Genomic DNA, 16,698 nt, shown 5'->3' with positions numbered 1-16,698 from the left:
AGGACTGCCATGCTGCCAGGTAGTTGGGGCAGAGCTGTTCCCTTTTAACTTAGATCCTCTCCTTACTCTCCTTCCCCCCTCTTCTGTCAGGGGAAGAACTGTCAGGAACCAGATGTAAGGTTAGTATAGGAAGCCCTCCTACTTTAAAAGCTTGACACCAGGTATAATTATTGAAACTCTTTGAACCTCTCAGATCACTTCTGCACCAGTGGAAAACTCAGTAGGACTGTTCTGCTGCTGGAAGGCCTGCTGTGCTGCTACTTAAATCCAGGACCCCCAGTGGGCACCAAAAGCTAGCTGGCTGGTCTCTTGTTCTGAGCTCCAGGGACACAAGCACCAGATGCCTTCCTGCAACTGCTAGCTGACCTGCTGCTGTGTGGAATGAAGGTGACGTTTACCAGGAGCCTAGGCCAGTCTGAGAACCCTTAAGACTGAAAACATTTACAATCTGCAAACCTGAGAGTAGCAACATTGTGCACCTGTGTTGCATATTCTTGCAGGCATGATTGAGCCTTTGCAATTTCAAGTTCTTTCAGTGTCTAACATAATCATGATAGGGCAATCAAAGACTTTTTTCAGCAGAACTCTAGCAAAGAGATCCAGCTACCCCCAAGGTGTTGGTAGACCTGGAATCTCATCTTAATGAAGGAGTAACAAAATCCTTCATGATGCACTGTTTCCAAGACATAAAGTTTGAGTTCCCCAGGGTCTAGGCAGACCTCCGCAGGGGCCTTGAAGTATGGAAGGAAATAGACTTCTGTTAATGCCTACATTCTTGAATGCAACCAAGATGGGAGAACCCTCGACCTGGAACAATACAGAGCCCACCTCATGAAACTAACCAATTAAATGATAATCCTGCCGCAAAACAAGAGAACTTTGAGAACAGATCTCACCTATGCAGTCCATGCATTTGAGGTGTGCCTGAGGCCATGGAAGGGGAAAATATCAAAGTGCATGTTCAAGCATCCTAGAAGGTATCTTTGAGAAAACGGAGGAAGGTCCTTCACTAGTAGACCGGACAAACTGAGCATTCCCAGTAGGTGCAAGCTTTAAGGGGCTGCAGAAATATTAGCATTCCTGCACCACATTGAGCAAAGCAACACAACAAGATGGACGAGTGCTGAAACTTATCAAACACTCACCCACAGACACAGATCTGGGTTAAATCCATCATTCTTTTGCTCACCATGCCATCCCAGTTTGGACAAAGCCATATGCAAGCCAGGATTGACCCTTGAAGACAAAGTTATGAAAGCTGTAATGGCTGGATGTCCAATCTACTGAGGCTGGGCCAAATTTCACATTTTCCTAGACTGCTGTTATGCTCCAGAAGTGGCAAACATTTAAATTTGCCAAAGCGTTCTTGCAAGATAAAGGGATCTGTTAAAAATGGGGCCACCACTTTCACATTGCCTTCAACTGGGAAGGCCCTACCAGAGTGTCCATACTTTTTTTTTTTTCCTTGATTTGTTGTAATTTTCCTCAAATCGCACAAACATCCTTGGGATGTAACGCATGGCCACAACATTTTACAATCCAAGCATGAATATTCCCACTTATTTACACACAAACATTTTGGGATGAGCTTAAAACTCAAGGCAATGGGAAGAAATCCTGGTGGTTTCCCATTGAGTGAGGAGAATATACTGAACTGTGACCTATTCCCATATACTCTTTGCAACTGATCTCAAAACCCTGGCCCAGAGGATCAAATGCAAACCGTTAATCTAAGGTGTATGCCAATTTAAACATTAAGACATCTGAAGCAATGTTCATGGATGCCTCTAGTTTCCCTAAACAATCCAATGGAGTTGCTCCCATCGCTCATGACAGCACAAATAATTCAGGAAATTATTGGGCTTTAAGATAAACTGGTCTAAGTCTGTGGATCTTAATGCCTTCAGTCCATTAGCACGAATGCCAGCTCTCTATAAGCTAATGTTTTCTGTAGTGGTCCACTATAACAACCCAATACTTAAAACATGACTTGGGGAGAATCATCATGGGCATTAGGGAGGTCAGCTTGTGTAACCCATAAAGCGTCCATGCAAACTAAACTCAGTAGCTGGAAGATGGAGACCCTCTTCTAACTTGGGCGATTAGCATCCCTCACAAAGACCCTCTCCCGAAAAATACTTTCTCTTCAAAGCTATCCCTCTATATGTTTCAAAATATTACATAGATTAGCTGCAGCTTAAGTGCATGTCCTTTCTGTGACAGAATAAAAAAAGTTGACATAGCTGTCAATATTGTATGTTGGGCATTGTACAGGGATGCCCAATCTCCTGAACTGTTATGTGACCCACCTCTGCTTTTTATTTACCTGGGCACAGATAAAATCTGGTGCATGATTGTTCATACTATTAGTACTGGATAACTGAGTTCCCATGGACTTGTTAATCCCACAGAAAAGCAGCCTTATATTTCTCACAGATTACTGCCTCGTTCCTGAGAATATGGGATAGAATATAACTACAAAAAGGGTTTATCCACCTTCCCCCTCATTCATGCTGCACTGGAGAAACCGATTTTTCTAGGGAACGAGTTAGGAAGGCTTCCCACCATTGGTGGCAAAGAGTGTGAAAAGCAGTAAAAGACGTGAGAGACGATAAATTAAACCATTCATGCTTTGAGGATGAATACAGCCTTTGGTATGGTAACCACTTTAGATACTTTCGTGTGAGGCATTGGGTTTTATAACTACACATAAAGCAGCTACAAGGACCCTTACCCCTTGTGGGAAATGCCTCATATCATGACTGGGAAGTCAGTAGTTTCTTGGCTATATAGACTACTGAACGATTCCCACTAGGGAAAGACTCTCTGCCCAAGATGCATGGGGGGAGAGATTGCCATTATAATAGATAAGTGGGACCACATAATCATTGGAGGGCACCAGGGCTAGCCATTTGGCGGTAAAGAAAGCCTCTTGAAAATATTTTACACATGGGTCTATAACCTTGTTAGATTGAAGGCCATTGGTTGTGCCCAAGGGGCCCATAGTTGCCAGCTTGTCGGAGAAATGGGCTTGTGTACCCATGTACTGTGGTCATGGTCTAAATTCTGGCCTTTTGTCAGTACGTTCTCCAAATGCTTGAAGTTATAGGATCTTAATTAGCACAATGCTCACCTTTCTGGGGCACCCTCTGTAGAAATCTATCCAAGATCTGGCCGAAAAAGCATAATTATCTCATTTGTTACTGGCAGCCAAACAATGTGTCCTAGCTATGTGGCACAGTGGGATTCCTGTAAGATTGCCTGGTTGGATAGAGTCTGGATCTGAGCAAATAAAGAATTTCAAAAACTGTCCCGTAGAAGGAACATGAGTTTATGAGAAAGTGGGGGATGCCCCACCAGTACTTCACCAGAAACTTTAGAGTATTAGAGCGCCTGCAAAGACTAACAGCACTTGAAATTCGCGAAGAATTCCAACTGCACTCATGCTGTGTGACCAGCAAATTCACTTTAATCTACAATGAAATTAAGGGCTGACTGTTTTAATATTAAACCTTTACTTTATTTGCCTTAACCCAGCAAAATGGATTAGATATGTAGAGTAGAGTTGAGGGAGTAATGGGGTTGGGTGGAGGGCTGCGATTTCGAGGAGGATATATTTGGGGAGTTACCACTGTTCTTGTTTTAATTTTGATAAAATGCAGTAAAACCTTACGTGAACTGTTTAATCTTTATTATTTTCAGCATTGCCAAAACAAGTGTAAAAACCTGGAATTAAAATAGAAAATGTAAGACTGCTTTTTAGCAGTGTTATGTAAAGCTACCAGTTAGTTTATTCAAGGATAGTTCTGTTAGAGCAAGCACAATGGTGTCCTTTGAAAACAAGATACTCGTACTGAAATTTTGCTTAAGTTACAACTTGCTATCTACTCCCACATAATTCAGGAACCGACCAAAGAGTAGAAATGGCAGGGCACATCCCTGTTGTATTCCTAATGAAGTAGAAAAGCTCATGGTGCACTCCCAAGCTAGCCCATACCGCACTGTAGCAGTTTGGTCTATAGGAATGACCCGGCTAATAGCAGGCTAGGATTTCTCTCTGTAAGGACTGCCACATTACGTGTTGTGAGGCTTGGCAGGTGCAAAGCCTCCACAACTCCGCCTGGCCCTCTGGTGCAGTCGCACTGCCGCAGCAGGCAGGTAGCACCTCCAATCTGGCGGCAGGCCCCAGCCTGCCATCCGGATTACGAGCCTGCAAACCTCCAGGCTTTCTGTGACGGTGACCCTGCCACAAAAAACCCAGGCGATCACGCACCCGGCGACAGGAATCTTCATTCACACATACACACGCCTGCACACGTGCACACACACCCCCAACCTTCCACACATATACCCCCAACTCCCCTTCATGCATGCATGCATGCATACACATATACACCCATTCAGCATACGCATGCATGCACTCACACACCCGCCCACATTCATCAACAGACACCCCCATTCATGCACATTCAGCACCCCCTCCGCAAACATGCACACATGCATCCAACCACACAGACCCTTTCGCCTCCTTTCCCCCCTCCCCCCTCCCCCCCTCCCTTCAGATGCCCACTTTACCTCCTCAGTCGAGGGGGACGTCCGGGAGGGGCTGGGTCCTGACGGTCTTCCCTCGCCACCGCCAGCAGGACTTTGCCAAGCTGTATAACGGCTTGTAATATGGCGGGATGAGTCGTTTTAGTGTGGTGGTGCCGGCGAGGGACCTGTCTCTGCAACGCTGACCCCCAGCACGACTGCTGGCTGCTTTCCGCCTCAGTGACGGCGGAAAGCATCCAATACTCGTGATATGGTGGGCTGCTGACTGCCAGCACTGGTGGTCGTCTGGCGGGTTGGGCTTTGGTGGTCAGGGAAATTGACAGCCAAAGTCCAAATGAGGGCCTCAGTCTCCTTACACGCAGTGGTGCTGCCGCCTGAAACCAGCAGTCTGATCCCCATGTCGTGAGCCCTACAACAATATTTTCACAAATTGTGTAGGTCTGTTTTGCCTGGTCTGCCGTACCAGTGCCAATACTGGTAATTGCCTAGTTCAGTAAGGAAAGCTTCCGTAGACACTCAGTTCTGTAGGTAGTTTAGGAAGGCGTTTTCTAGTATTTTGTTTGTGCTGGTTATTGCTGCTTGAGCGTACATCCAAGATTCCTGATCCAGTTTTATGTAAATTGACGCACACTGACTCATGCTTAGCAATTCATGTCTCTTGTTAAGTGTGAACATAATTCATGTGACTAACTTGAATATTCGTTCCATCTTCAGTGAGAAGGTAGAAGATTTGTTAAGAGGTGAAGAGAAAAAGACGCTGGATTTGGAACCATGCACAGGGTATGTTTACCACATTCTAAACAGACCAGCATTGCTGTTTTTCTGCAACCTGTTTTGCAGATATTTGGATGTTGGCATTATTGTTCCACAATGTAATGAAACATTTACTATGTTAGAATTTAAATGCTTCATCATTTAACCAATCTCTTGCTAGAGTAATTAACGTCAATCACTACATTTTCAGACCTCTGAATGAGTATCTCAAAAATAAACATTAAGTGAATAGACAACTAAATATAATGGAAGAACTGTAGAATATAAAGCAAAGAAAAACCTGACTAGACATAGCAATTTATTCAATATATTTAGTTATATGATCTGCCAATATGATCATGTTGTGAAATGTAATTCTAAAGGTTGTCCCTCCTAGTGGCTGTCGTCGTACAACTATACATTACCAGTGTGTCAGACATGTAGTAGTTCACTGTACAATCCACGTTTTCAGTTTGTCTAAATTTCTAATCTGTGGCTAGAGTTTGACATGAATCAGGCCTTTATAAGACCAACTGCGCAAGCTCTTAGGAGCCACATTGGGAGTAGATCACCATTGTAGGTACTCGAAGCAAACAAGCATTTGCAATGCTACGGTTCTCGCATTTCTCCGGGTTAGAGCTATTAGCAGTTGTAAACTCCCAACTGGACTTTTCTTGCCTCATTAAATGTAGAAAAAAACTAGCGTGATCGCGCTGCTAAACTAGCAAGATCGTGCTGTGAAAAAAGAGAAAACGTAGTCCACAAACTGGACGGCAAACAGCGTGCCTCGTATGTTTTCAGTACTTGGTCGCTGCACTCGAGGCACCGGAAACGGCATGACGTATTCATGCCTTCCACTAATGAAAGCAAGCAGATTTTAAAAGGCAAGCCCACGAACCAATAAAAGACACTGACGTTACATGGACGGAGCACCGAGCCCTTTTTTATCTACTACAGCGTCTAGCAAGTGATACGCATACGCAAGTGCATGCTACGCAGGCTCGACCCTAAAAAGTGCTCAGTAGGACAAGAAAATGGCAGTCCCAGTTCAGAATTCACATCCATGTCCATTTTAGATCTGCCTGTCAAGGAAACAATTAGAAAAATAGGAGTAATTGATGCTCAAGAATTTGAAAAAAGGTTTAAATGTGGCTAGGGACCATAAAATAAAATTCATAATCTCAGGGCAAGTGAGAAAAGAACGAGAAAGCTTATGCTGTACCATAATTCTGGTGCTCTTAAAACACAGGCTTTCACATAACCAGCATTTATATTGGTAAAGTCTGCCATATAAGTGTAGTTACTCAATTTAAAGAAAGATGAGAGAAGCAAATGTATTACTACAGCCACATTCTCACATGCTTATCCGGAAGACTCTGACGAGCTGTGGGAAATCTCTCTGAATTTATCTAGGAATAAGTATAACTTTAGTGTCAGACTATGATTTGTTTTTCAAAATGGCCATTTTGGGTTCTTTGACTGACCGATGTGTCTCATACCAGACATGCAGAGTCACTGCTCTTCAATATCTGTTCAATTTGATATTATATTAAATGGGATAACTTTGTCACAGAAGAAGTGTGTTTGAAATCTACTGGATTTGTGAACTATTAAAATAGAGCCTAGCTAGTGTGAGCTGATGACTATCGCAGTGTTTGGCAACACTGCTTATTGCCTCTGCATTCGAGAAACATGCTTGCTTACCTATGCATCCCTCGTACTTGAATATGCCGTCATACAAAAAACTTTAACCGGCATGTAGAGCTGCCGTCATGTAATAAGAATTCTGGCAGACTAGTGCCAGGGAAGAAGAAATGGGAAGAAGGAAAGAACGGCACGAGGAGAAGTACACATTGGACTAGTGCTGAGAAGTGAATTCAACTTTCAGTTCCCAAAATACACCACCTGTTGTGCTTTTACTTTTCAAACGTAACCTAACGAAAAATGGATGCCAAGGACAAACAACAAATCTAGTGTATTTTCTGGCTTATTTCTCAACACATTTTTTGTCACTGCTTGCAGGGTTTCCCACACATCAGCCCTGTGAGCCACCAGATAGTGGGTCTATTTTGCGAGCCTGCGTGTGCAAAAAGACTCCAATATGCAGTAGTAAATTGCGCTATTTTAATCACAGGTTATGCTTGCGCACAATTTTGCTCTTGCAAATATGGAGGCTCTTGCATTGCAGTGACTTATTTCCCTTTGTAAATGCAGGAGTGATAATATGGTGGTCAGATGGGGTGATTAAAAAAAAAAAAAAAAAAAAAAAAAAGGAAATGGCCATAAAAAGTCAGTACCAAAAACCTCATATGTCTAAGGGCGTTCACAGCCTTTTGCAGCATCTTCTGGACTCTAAAAGCCGAGACAATACTGCTTTAGTGACAGGCAGGAACTGAGAACTTTTCTTATGTGGCAAAGCAAGGAACCTAGTATTTACTTGTCTTGTTGGAAGCAGACTCTCGGCATTCTCATTGCCCTTCTGGAGGAAAGAAATTGTTTGCTGGTGATCATTTGGGCAGCATTTCTTTATGCTTTTTTTCCACCAGGTGGGAAGACCGTATACGTAATTTTTGCACATTGAAAATCTGTCATGTCATATCTTTCCTAAAAACTTCTGAGATTCTTTGTGACATCTGAAATCTCCTCTGAATGTGGGAATAACCACCTGGAGCAGATTTCTGACTTCCAGTTGGTGTTTATTAATTCAGCCCTTCAGCCTTAGCTAGTCTTTTAATAGAATGAGACTAGTGACAAAGCCACTGTGCACAGGGTTAGAGAGGTAGAGCAGCAGGAAGAGTAGGATGGGTGGAGCCGGGCTAGTGCCAAGAGTTCAAATCAATTTACAGGGCCTGTATAATCTTTACATTGACTTTTCAAAACAAGTACTGTACCAATTATCCCAGTAGCAGATGAAGTGTAGGAAGCTGGCCTGGTATGTGGTAAGTACCTATGGTATCACCTTACACTAGGTCCAGGTATCCCCTACTAGAGAGGTGTAGTCAGTGTCTAGGAAGCCAGGCTCTCTAGCGGTAGTTGTGGATGAAGAGCCAATACGTATCTAGGAGACATGCAACGCTTATGCAATACCACTATAGACACACAACACTTACACACATGAAAGGACCACAGAGTGTTACAAAAAATAAAGGTACTTTATTTTAGTGACGCAAATACTAAAATAATATATAGGCAAAACCCTAACTGGAGGTAAGTAGCAGTCAGGAATTAGCATAGAATGCAATAGAAAACAGTCAAAGCAATATACAATACTGAATGCCTAGGAGGGGACCAAACCATATACTAAAAGTGGAATGCGAAAGTCTGGCCCCCACCCAAGGAAGTGGAATCGGTAGAGGGGAGCTGGAGGAACTAGGAAACCCACAAAGTACGTACCAGAGTGCCCCCCATCGACAAAGAGATAAGTATCTGGTTTTCCCAAACCCACCAAAAGGACTTCAGAGAAAGTTATTGCAAGACTGCAAGAAACCAAAGGTGGATCTTGGAAGAGGAAGTCCTGGTAAAGAAGGGGACCAAGTCCAGTTCACTTTGGAGTGTCTGGTGGTCGCAGGAGCCACCGCACACCCATCTGTGGATGCAGGAGCAGGTCAAAGGTGGACAAAGTCAGTTAGCAGTGCAGTCCTGGAGAAGCTTAAGAGGTCCTGGGGTGATGCATTCGATGTCCCACGCTGGAAGAAGGATTGCAGTCAGAGGTGTGAAAAAACCACCAACAAGCCTTGGCAAAGACAAGCTGCTGGGTACCAGCAGAGTCCAGGGGGGACTCAACCGACAGAGGGGAGTCCAGAGTGACCCTCAGCAGTGAGGAGAGTCACAGGAAGAGGAGGCAGCCCCAACAAGCGACCCACAGGCAGCAATCCCAGGAGTCGAAGTGAGGCCCATGCAGCACAACTAGAAAGGAGTCCACGTTACGGGAGAAGCATGCAGAGGTCTGTGCGTCACAGGGAATAGTGCTGGGGGCTGGGGTTAGAAGGAGCCTGAAGATCAGTTGGAGAAGTCAACAAGCCTTGGTAGCTGCAGGACAAAGGGTGCGGGCGTACTGTCTCCAAAGTTGGGCAGCTGGCAGAGAAAGCCAAGGGAACCACTGCACACCACCACCACCACCCATGATGCAAGATCCACGCAGCTCTGGAGGAGAGGAGATCCACACAGCCGGTCGTCATTACAGTTGGTGCCTGCGGATGCAGGGGAGTGACTCCTTCACTCCAAGGGAGATTCCCTCATGCTTCTTGGTGCAGACTGAAGACTTGCCTCCTTCATAGGATAAACAGCTGGGGAAATGTTGCAGTGGCTGGAAGGAGCCTGAGGAAGTGTTGCAGAGCACAGTAGTCGCTGTAGCTACAAAGTGTAGGTTCCTGTGGAGTCCAGTTGCGCTTCCAGTGGCCAGAAGTCAAAGTAAACGGGCCAGAGGAGTCCTGCTGGGGTCTTGCACTTCTAATCTGAGGACCCACCTAAGAGGGAGAACCTAATTAGCCCTGAAAGGGGGATTGGTCAAGTGCTGTCCCCCTTCCAGGGCTATTTAGGATCTCCCTCTTGGCTGTGACATCACCTACCTGACCTCGCCACTATGCTTACAGATTCAAGATGGCAGAATCAAGTAGCCACCTGAAAGAGCTTTGGGCACCACCCCTGGGGTGATGGACAGGGGAGTGGTTACTTCCCTTTCTATTGTCCAGTTTCGTGCCAGACCAGGGACTGGAGGTCCCTGAACCGGTACAGGCTGGTTTATGCAAGGAGGGCACCAAATGTGTCCTTCAAAGCATACCAGTGGCTTGGGGAGGCTCCCCCTCCCAAGCCAGGTAACCCCAATTTCCAAAGGGAGAGGGTGTTACCTCCCTCTGCAAAAGAAAATCCTTTGTTCTGCCTTCCTGGGCTTGAGCTGGTAAAGCAGTAGGAGGGCAGAAACCCATCTGAGGGATGGCAGCTGCATGGGATGCCCGGAAAACCCCAGAAAGCTGGTAAGAGCAATGCTTGGGGTCCTCTAAGGTGCCCCCAGAGTGCATGTAATCATACAACCAATACTGGCAACAGTATTGGGGTATGATTCGGACGTGTGATACCAAACATGCCCAGGTTCGGAGTTATCATTATGTAGCTGGACATACGTAGTGATCTATGTCCAGTACATGGATAAAATGGCATGTCCGCACTCACGAAGTCCAGGAAAATAGAGCTGGAGTTTGTGGGGGCACCTCTGCTCATGCAGGGGTGCCCTCACACACAGGTACCTGCCCTCTGGGCTAGGAGGGCCTACCACACGGGTGACTTATAGTGACCTGGTGTAGTGACCTGAAGTGAAAGGGTGCATGCACCTTTTCTCGCAGGCTGCAATGGCAGGCCTGCTAACAAATTTTACATGGGCTCCCATGGGTGGCATAATAGATGCTGCAGCCCATGCGCAATGCCTGAGGCCCCAATTCCCTGGGTGCTATATACTAGGAGCTTATGTGGGGGGCACCAGTATGCCAAATGTGGGGTGTGTGAAGTCCCAGCAACCATATTTAGAGGGGGAGAGCACAGTCACTGGGGTCTGGAAAAGCAGGATCACAATGAACACAGTCAATACATAGTGACAACAGGCAAAAAGTGGGGGTAACCATGCCAAAAAGAGGGTACTTTTTTACAAAGCGTTTGACTAACTTAAAGCTACTGGTTACCTTTTGCTACTATACCTGGTAATCCTGCAAATTGCACTTTAGCCTTACCCTTATGAGAGATCCAAGACTTAGAACCAGACCCTTAGAATCATTTTGTGCAAAGATCTGGTAATGTTTATTATTACACAGTGCCAAAAATAGTATAGAGTTGATTCTCACTGTCAAAGGAATCCTTGGGAGGTATCAACTGGAGCAAGATATCTAAGCTTTATAGTTGTCATTCAAATCACATAAACTGCAGTTGTAGCCTAAGTAGTCATACTTAGGAGCTTGAAATCGGACTGCGCCTCCCTCCCAAATGCTGGGAACAGTGGAAAGTAAATGTAAAATGTTGCTAAACCAAAATTAGTCTTATTAAGTCCATTAAATTAAACAAACATTGGCAATGCCAATACGTCTGGCTTATAATGCACTGTCAAGCCGGGCATAAAAATCCCTGTGCATTGCCTGCCCCCCACCCTTCTATTCTGCTGCCTGAGAGAAACACCATAAATTATGTTTTTATCTAGTACTCTATAATATAATTTCATCAGTATAGGTTTGCCCCTAAAAGTTCAAGCACAGGCACCCAGATAATAAAATGATCATAGATGTGCAAAAGGCAATTTTTTTTTTTTTTTTAATGGAAATACACAACTTAAGCCCAATAAGAACAGGTACTCCCGGCTCCCAGCATGGGTGGAGCCACAGCTACTCTCTTGGTGATACTCACATAAGTGTCTGGGGACAGCTGCGTTGCCAAGCCATAAATGAACCAATTTTGAGAGACATATTTTTGATCATTTGTTTTTTCCCTTCATTTAGCTAAGACTGGGTAGTTAAAATCGTCTTTTCTTCTGTTGTACCGAAGAGGAAAGTTAGCTTTTTTGTGTGTTAAATGGGCTAATGTAAACTGAACTTGAATGTGTTGTAAACCTACCTACACTAGTTAACAACTGTAGAGTATTATTAGCCCTTAAATGAGTTGCTTAAAGGATGATCTCTGAAACATGTGAGGTTCATTTACTGGGCAGAGACTGGTCAAGGCTTAAAAAAAAAAAAAAAAGCACTAGCGAAAAGATGATCAACAAATGTTTATCTTTAACCACTTGTAAACATTTAACATTTCTATAGCTGGAAATCATGCTACATTAAGGAATAGTTTGGCCCAACAATAGATTTCATAAAAGAAATGAAAAGTTCATGAGATCAAAAGAATCTTTCAAGACTTTCTCTTTTAACTTGGGTAGTGTTTTTCTCCTTAAACATCTAAGGATCAGTCTATTCTCAATATACTTGTGTACTCCAATTCTTGAAATTAGCAACCATTGATGTAGTAAATGGCTTGCAGTTACAAGTATCCATCAACCTTTTCATTTACAGTTTGCCTCTTGTAATGCATTCCTCAATGTATAATATTCTGTATTTGCATTTGTGTACCAAGCAATCTACGTTCCTCAGTGTTTTCTTTTCTTCTTTTAAAGCTACCAAAGGAAGCTTATCTACCAGACAATGAACTGGAAGTAAGTACAACATTTTGTGTTTAACATGTGATGTAAAATTATGCATTTTAAGACTCGTTTGAAAGAGCACATGCTGTGGCCACAGACCCCACCCCCTTGAATTATCTCAAGACATTTTTATTTTATAAAGTGTCTTTCTGTGCAAATGTCTGAACCTTTAGCTGGAGTCATTTGGTGACCTGTTTCTAAGAATGACTTGGCATTTAGCATTGTAACAGTTGCCAACCTACCACAACATGGCTTTATTCCTTGGCATGATGCTGCTCTACATAACAGTAATATTTCTTTGTTTGAAGCAGCCAGTATCCAACACAATCTGACCACTATAATCCTCCTGGATTTTGATAGTTTCGTGGACCTTTCTCGGTAGAGACTTGAAGCATATTGGTATGGGCAAAAGATTTCTTAAGCTAATCCTGTCTCTTTATTAACATCCTGTTTCAAAAATACTGCTAACTAGGCAAATTTTTGAATCCTTTATAATTAATAGATGGACTTGCATGGCTGTCCTTTAACTCTGTTGTTCGCCATGTGCTTAGAAGCTTATTTACTCCACGTCAGTCATTTCTACCCTATAGTTCCAATAGACTTAAATGAGGTTGAAGTAAAGATTACTGCATATGCCACTGATGTGACAGTCTGCTCTGTAGATTCACTGCTGCTATCTTGCATTTAGAGGCACAGGATGCCCAATCTGGTATTATTTTCACGTATAAATTAAATGCTCATAAAACTCAACTAATTCTTAACTGTACACTAGATTTTATTAAACTACCTCAAATCACGGGTCAAGGGGCACATCCTGAATTCAAAATGTATTCTTTGGGTGCAATGAGATGGTGTATTAACTGTCGTAACTGAGAAAGGGATAGAATGGTTTCAATCATTATATAAACTTGTCCTGGACTCGCATTCCAGTGGATACCTTTCCAGAATTTAAGATCCTAACTACCAGATATGTATAAGGTTTAAGACTGTGAAGAATGTTAAGAAAATGGGATGAGTGGTGTAATACTTATAACATCAACATTATTTTTTATACACCACTTTAGGGTGTGTCGGGTCTCTGCCTGGTTTCCATGATTCTGTCCTCCAGTTGTGGATATGACATGACCTTATGACAGTAGGGCAGTTCTTTCCTGACCACATATTTCGGGTCATTTCTGATTTACAAGTGTAATTTAATCGATCTAAACAAAGCCTCTTCACATTTTTACAAATAAAAGATTACTTAAATCACAATAAAAGTGATGTCTGCTTTGATCTGATTTGCTAGAACTAATACACTCTGATAAATAGAAAATCCCTATTAGAGGTTTGCATACTGTTATAAGAAGTTACCCGGAGCAACCTGGTAGCTCTGCCCGTTATATGGTTTATTAAATTAGGGATGACAATTAACCCCAAGGAAATAGAGGATGCTTTTACTTGGCCAGTTACAGAACGGAATACCGGTTTGTAGGTTTTTTTTATTACTAGTTTGTTCAACAAAGGGGCTTGTACACCCAAAATCACTTCTCCCCCTTATGAGAGTGTAGGGATCAATTTTGCCTTCATTATTGTGGCAAGTGGTTAGAGGTTGTGTCCTCAAATGGCAATGTTGATGTAAAATTTACCGCTAATGCCTTTTCCCTAATCAGTTTCCTTTGTGTAGCAATCAAGGCTCTTGAGTCAATCTTATCCCCTACATAAACATATTCAGAAGTTTCCTTGTTCTTAAGGCCATTGAGGCATCAAATGCGTTGATTCAAAATGCAGTAGTTTAACAAGATTACTATAGTTTTCTTTAAGTTGATGATCTGCCCATTATCAGCTGCATAAATTGCCAGGCGATTACTTATTTTTTGAAGACCTATCCTGGTATTGCTGAGTAAGAGCAAGTCTGCATACAGAATGTTGGACAGCTAAACACTGCCAAGGCTCAGGTCTTGCAATGCAACCTCATCAAGTGCCGGGGAGAGATCCAAAATGTATATATTAGTGTGGCACCAGGGCACACCCCTGTTTTAGACCCTTTGATCATTTCTCTCAACGGATGGGTGCCATCCCCGAACTTGATTTTGACCCAGGTGTTCATAAAGAGCGTCGTCATTGCTTATAAATTGTTGTGCAGAATTCCACACGGGAGTAGTTTTGCCCACATGTTATCCTGTGGAACACGATCAGGCGTAACTTTAAAAGCCACACAACACAGGTACAGTGGGTTGTTGCAGTGTTTATTGCTTTTTATCTAACCCTGTCTGACTAAATGGCGGCCTGTTAGTATCTAATACACGTGCATCTAGATTTTGAAGCAGTAGTGTCAAAGTATTTGAGGTCTGCATCCAAGAGGGCTATTAAATGGTAGTTAATTGACAGTGAAGCTACTCCACCTTTGAAAATTGGGTGGACAATTGAACCCTTCCAACTCCATGAAGTAGACCCCGTCAGTAAGATCTTATCAAGCAAGTACTTAGGCACAGAACGGGTTCTTGTATAAAAACTGCTTGGCGAATTCCATTTCTCCAGGGGGCACAATCCGGGCGAGAGTTTTCAATAAATTGAGTAATTGCCAATGTAGAGAGTAGGAAGCTGGCCTGATGTATGGTCGACACCTATGGTGTTAGCACCTTATACCAAGTCCAGGCCAAGTCTATTAGTGAATGTAGGCAGTGTCTAGGAAGCCTTGGATCTCTAGAAGTAGCTGTGGATGGGCAGCCAAGACTTATCTAGGACACATGCAGAGCTTATGCAATACCACAATTGTCACACAGCAACGTATCACACATCAAAGGAACCAGTGTTACAAAAATGAAGGTACTATATTATAGTAACACTACACTGGATTACTTATAGGCAGTCCCCCAACTGAAGGGAAGTTAACACTATCTATATATATATATATATATATATATATATATATATATATATATATATATATATATATATATATATATATATATATATATATATATATATATATATATATTCAATGGCATGTGTAGCTGCAGATACACATGCTGTGCACATTCCGCCATCTGGTGTTGGGCTCTGAGTGTTACAAGTTGTTTTTCTTCTAAGAAGTCTTTTCGAGTCACGAGATCGAGGGACTCCTCCCATTTCGACTCCATTGCGCATGGGCGTCGACTCCATCTTAGATTGTTTTTTTTCTGCCATCGGGTTCGGACGTGTTCCTTTTCGCTCCGTGTTTCGGGTCGGAAAGTTAGTTAGAATCTCGGAAAAATCGTCGGTATTGTTTGCGTTGGGTATCGGGTTAGTTACAACAGATCGACACCGACTTTTGAAGATCTCTGGTGGCCCTTTGTTTTTTTTTCGATCCCCCGTCAGGGCCTGGTCGGCCTGGCCACGTGTCTCTTCAAGGCTGATGGAACGGACCCCATTCCGCTTCTGCCCAAAATGCCATAACAAGTATCCATATACAGATCAGCATCTGGTCTGTAACTTGTGTCTGTCTCCAGAGCACAAGGAGGATACCTGTGAAGCCTGTCGAGCATTTCGGTCAAGGAAGACACTAAGAGACCGAAGAGCAAGAAGACTGCAAATGGCGTCAGCGCCGACAGGACAAGGGCGTTCTGAAGAGGAGGAAGAAACCTTCTCCATCCAGGAATCGGACTCGGAGGAGATCGATCCCGAAGAAACGCCGAAAACCGTGAGTAAGACGTCGAAACACAAAACTCACGAAAAGACCGCAAAAGCCCAGGGGACGCCACCGCCAACAGGCCATGGCTTAACCCGAAAAATAGGTGACCGATCATCAGCACCGAAAAAGGGCACGCTGGTGTCGAAGTCATCTGACTCCGGTCGAGATACCGGCACACAGCAATCTCGGGCCCGAGATAGCGGCTCCGAGCAAGTTCCGCATCGAGACAGCGGCACTGAGATGAGTCGGCACCGAGAAAGGACGCCGAAAGCAAAAAAGGTTTCGTCGTAACCGAAAAAAGTAGCCGAAAAGGTTTTGATTCGAAACATCCAGCATCGGAACCGAAAACAAGTTCCTACACAGAGGAACAAGGACTGTCCTCACAAATGAAAATACATAGATTTAGACAGGAATTGGAGACAATGGAGCCAGACTACACCCAAAGAAGGCTCCAAATCCAAAAAGAAACGGGTAAGATCAGCACTCTCCGTCCTATTAGAATGAAACGCAAACTTGCATTCCAGGAGAAAGACAAGCAGCCACAGGCAAAGGTGGCTAAACAAGTAACCCCGCCACTGTC

The 16,698-nt window shown here is 43.6% G+C and overlaps 1 protein-coding gene across 4 annotated transcripts in view; it reads left to right on the top strand.

Moving 5' to 3' along the window:
- PARN (poly(A)-specific ribonuclease) overlaps positions 1-16,698 on the top strand; it is a 690,538-nt gene that overhangs the window by 115,097 nt on the left and 558,743 nt on the right. For all 4 annotated transcript variants that reach the window (XM_069210428.1, XM_069210424.1, XM_069210427.1 and 1 more), the window contains exons 8-9: positions 5,266-5,331; positions 12,440-12,478. In XM_069210428.1, coding sequence (XP_069066529.1) covers positions 5,266-5,331; positions 12,440-12,478 — 105 coding nt within the window. The remainder of the gene's footprint in view (positions 1-5,265; positions 5,332-12,439; positions 12,479-16,698) is intronic.

The sequence above is a fragment of the Pleurodeles waltl genome, chromosome 10 (assembly GCF_031143425.1).
Source record: "Pleurodeles waltl isolate 20211129_DDA chromosome 10, aPleWal1.hap1.20221129, whole genome shotgun sequence".
NCBI classification, from domain to species: Eukaryota; Metazoa; Chordata; class Amphibia; order Caudata; family Salamandridae; genus Pleurodeles; species Pleurodeles waltl.
This window is presented reverse-complemented; position numbering and strand designations above follow the sequence as displayed.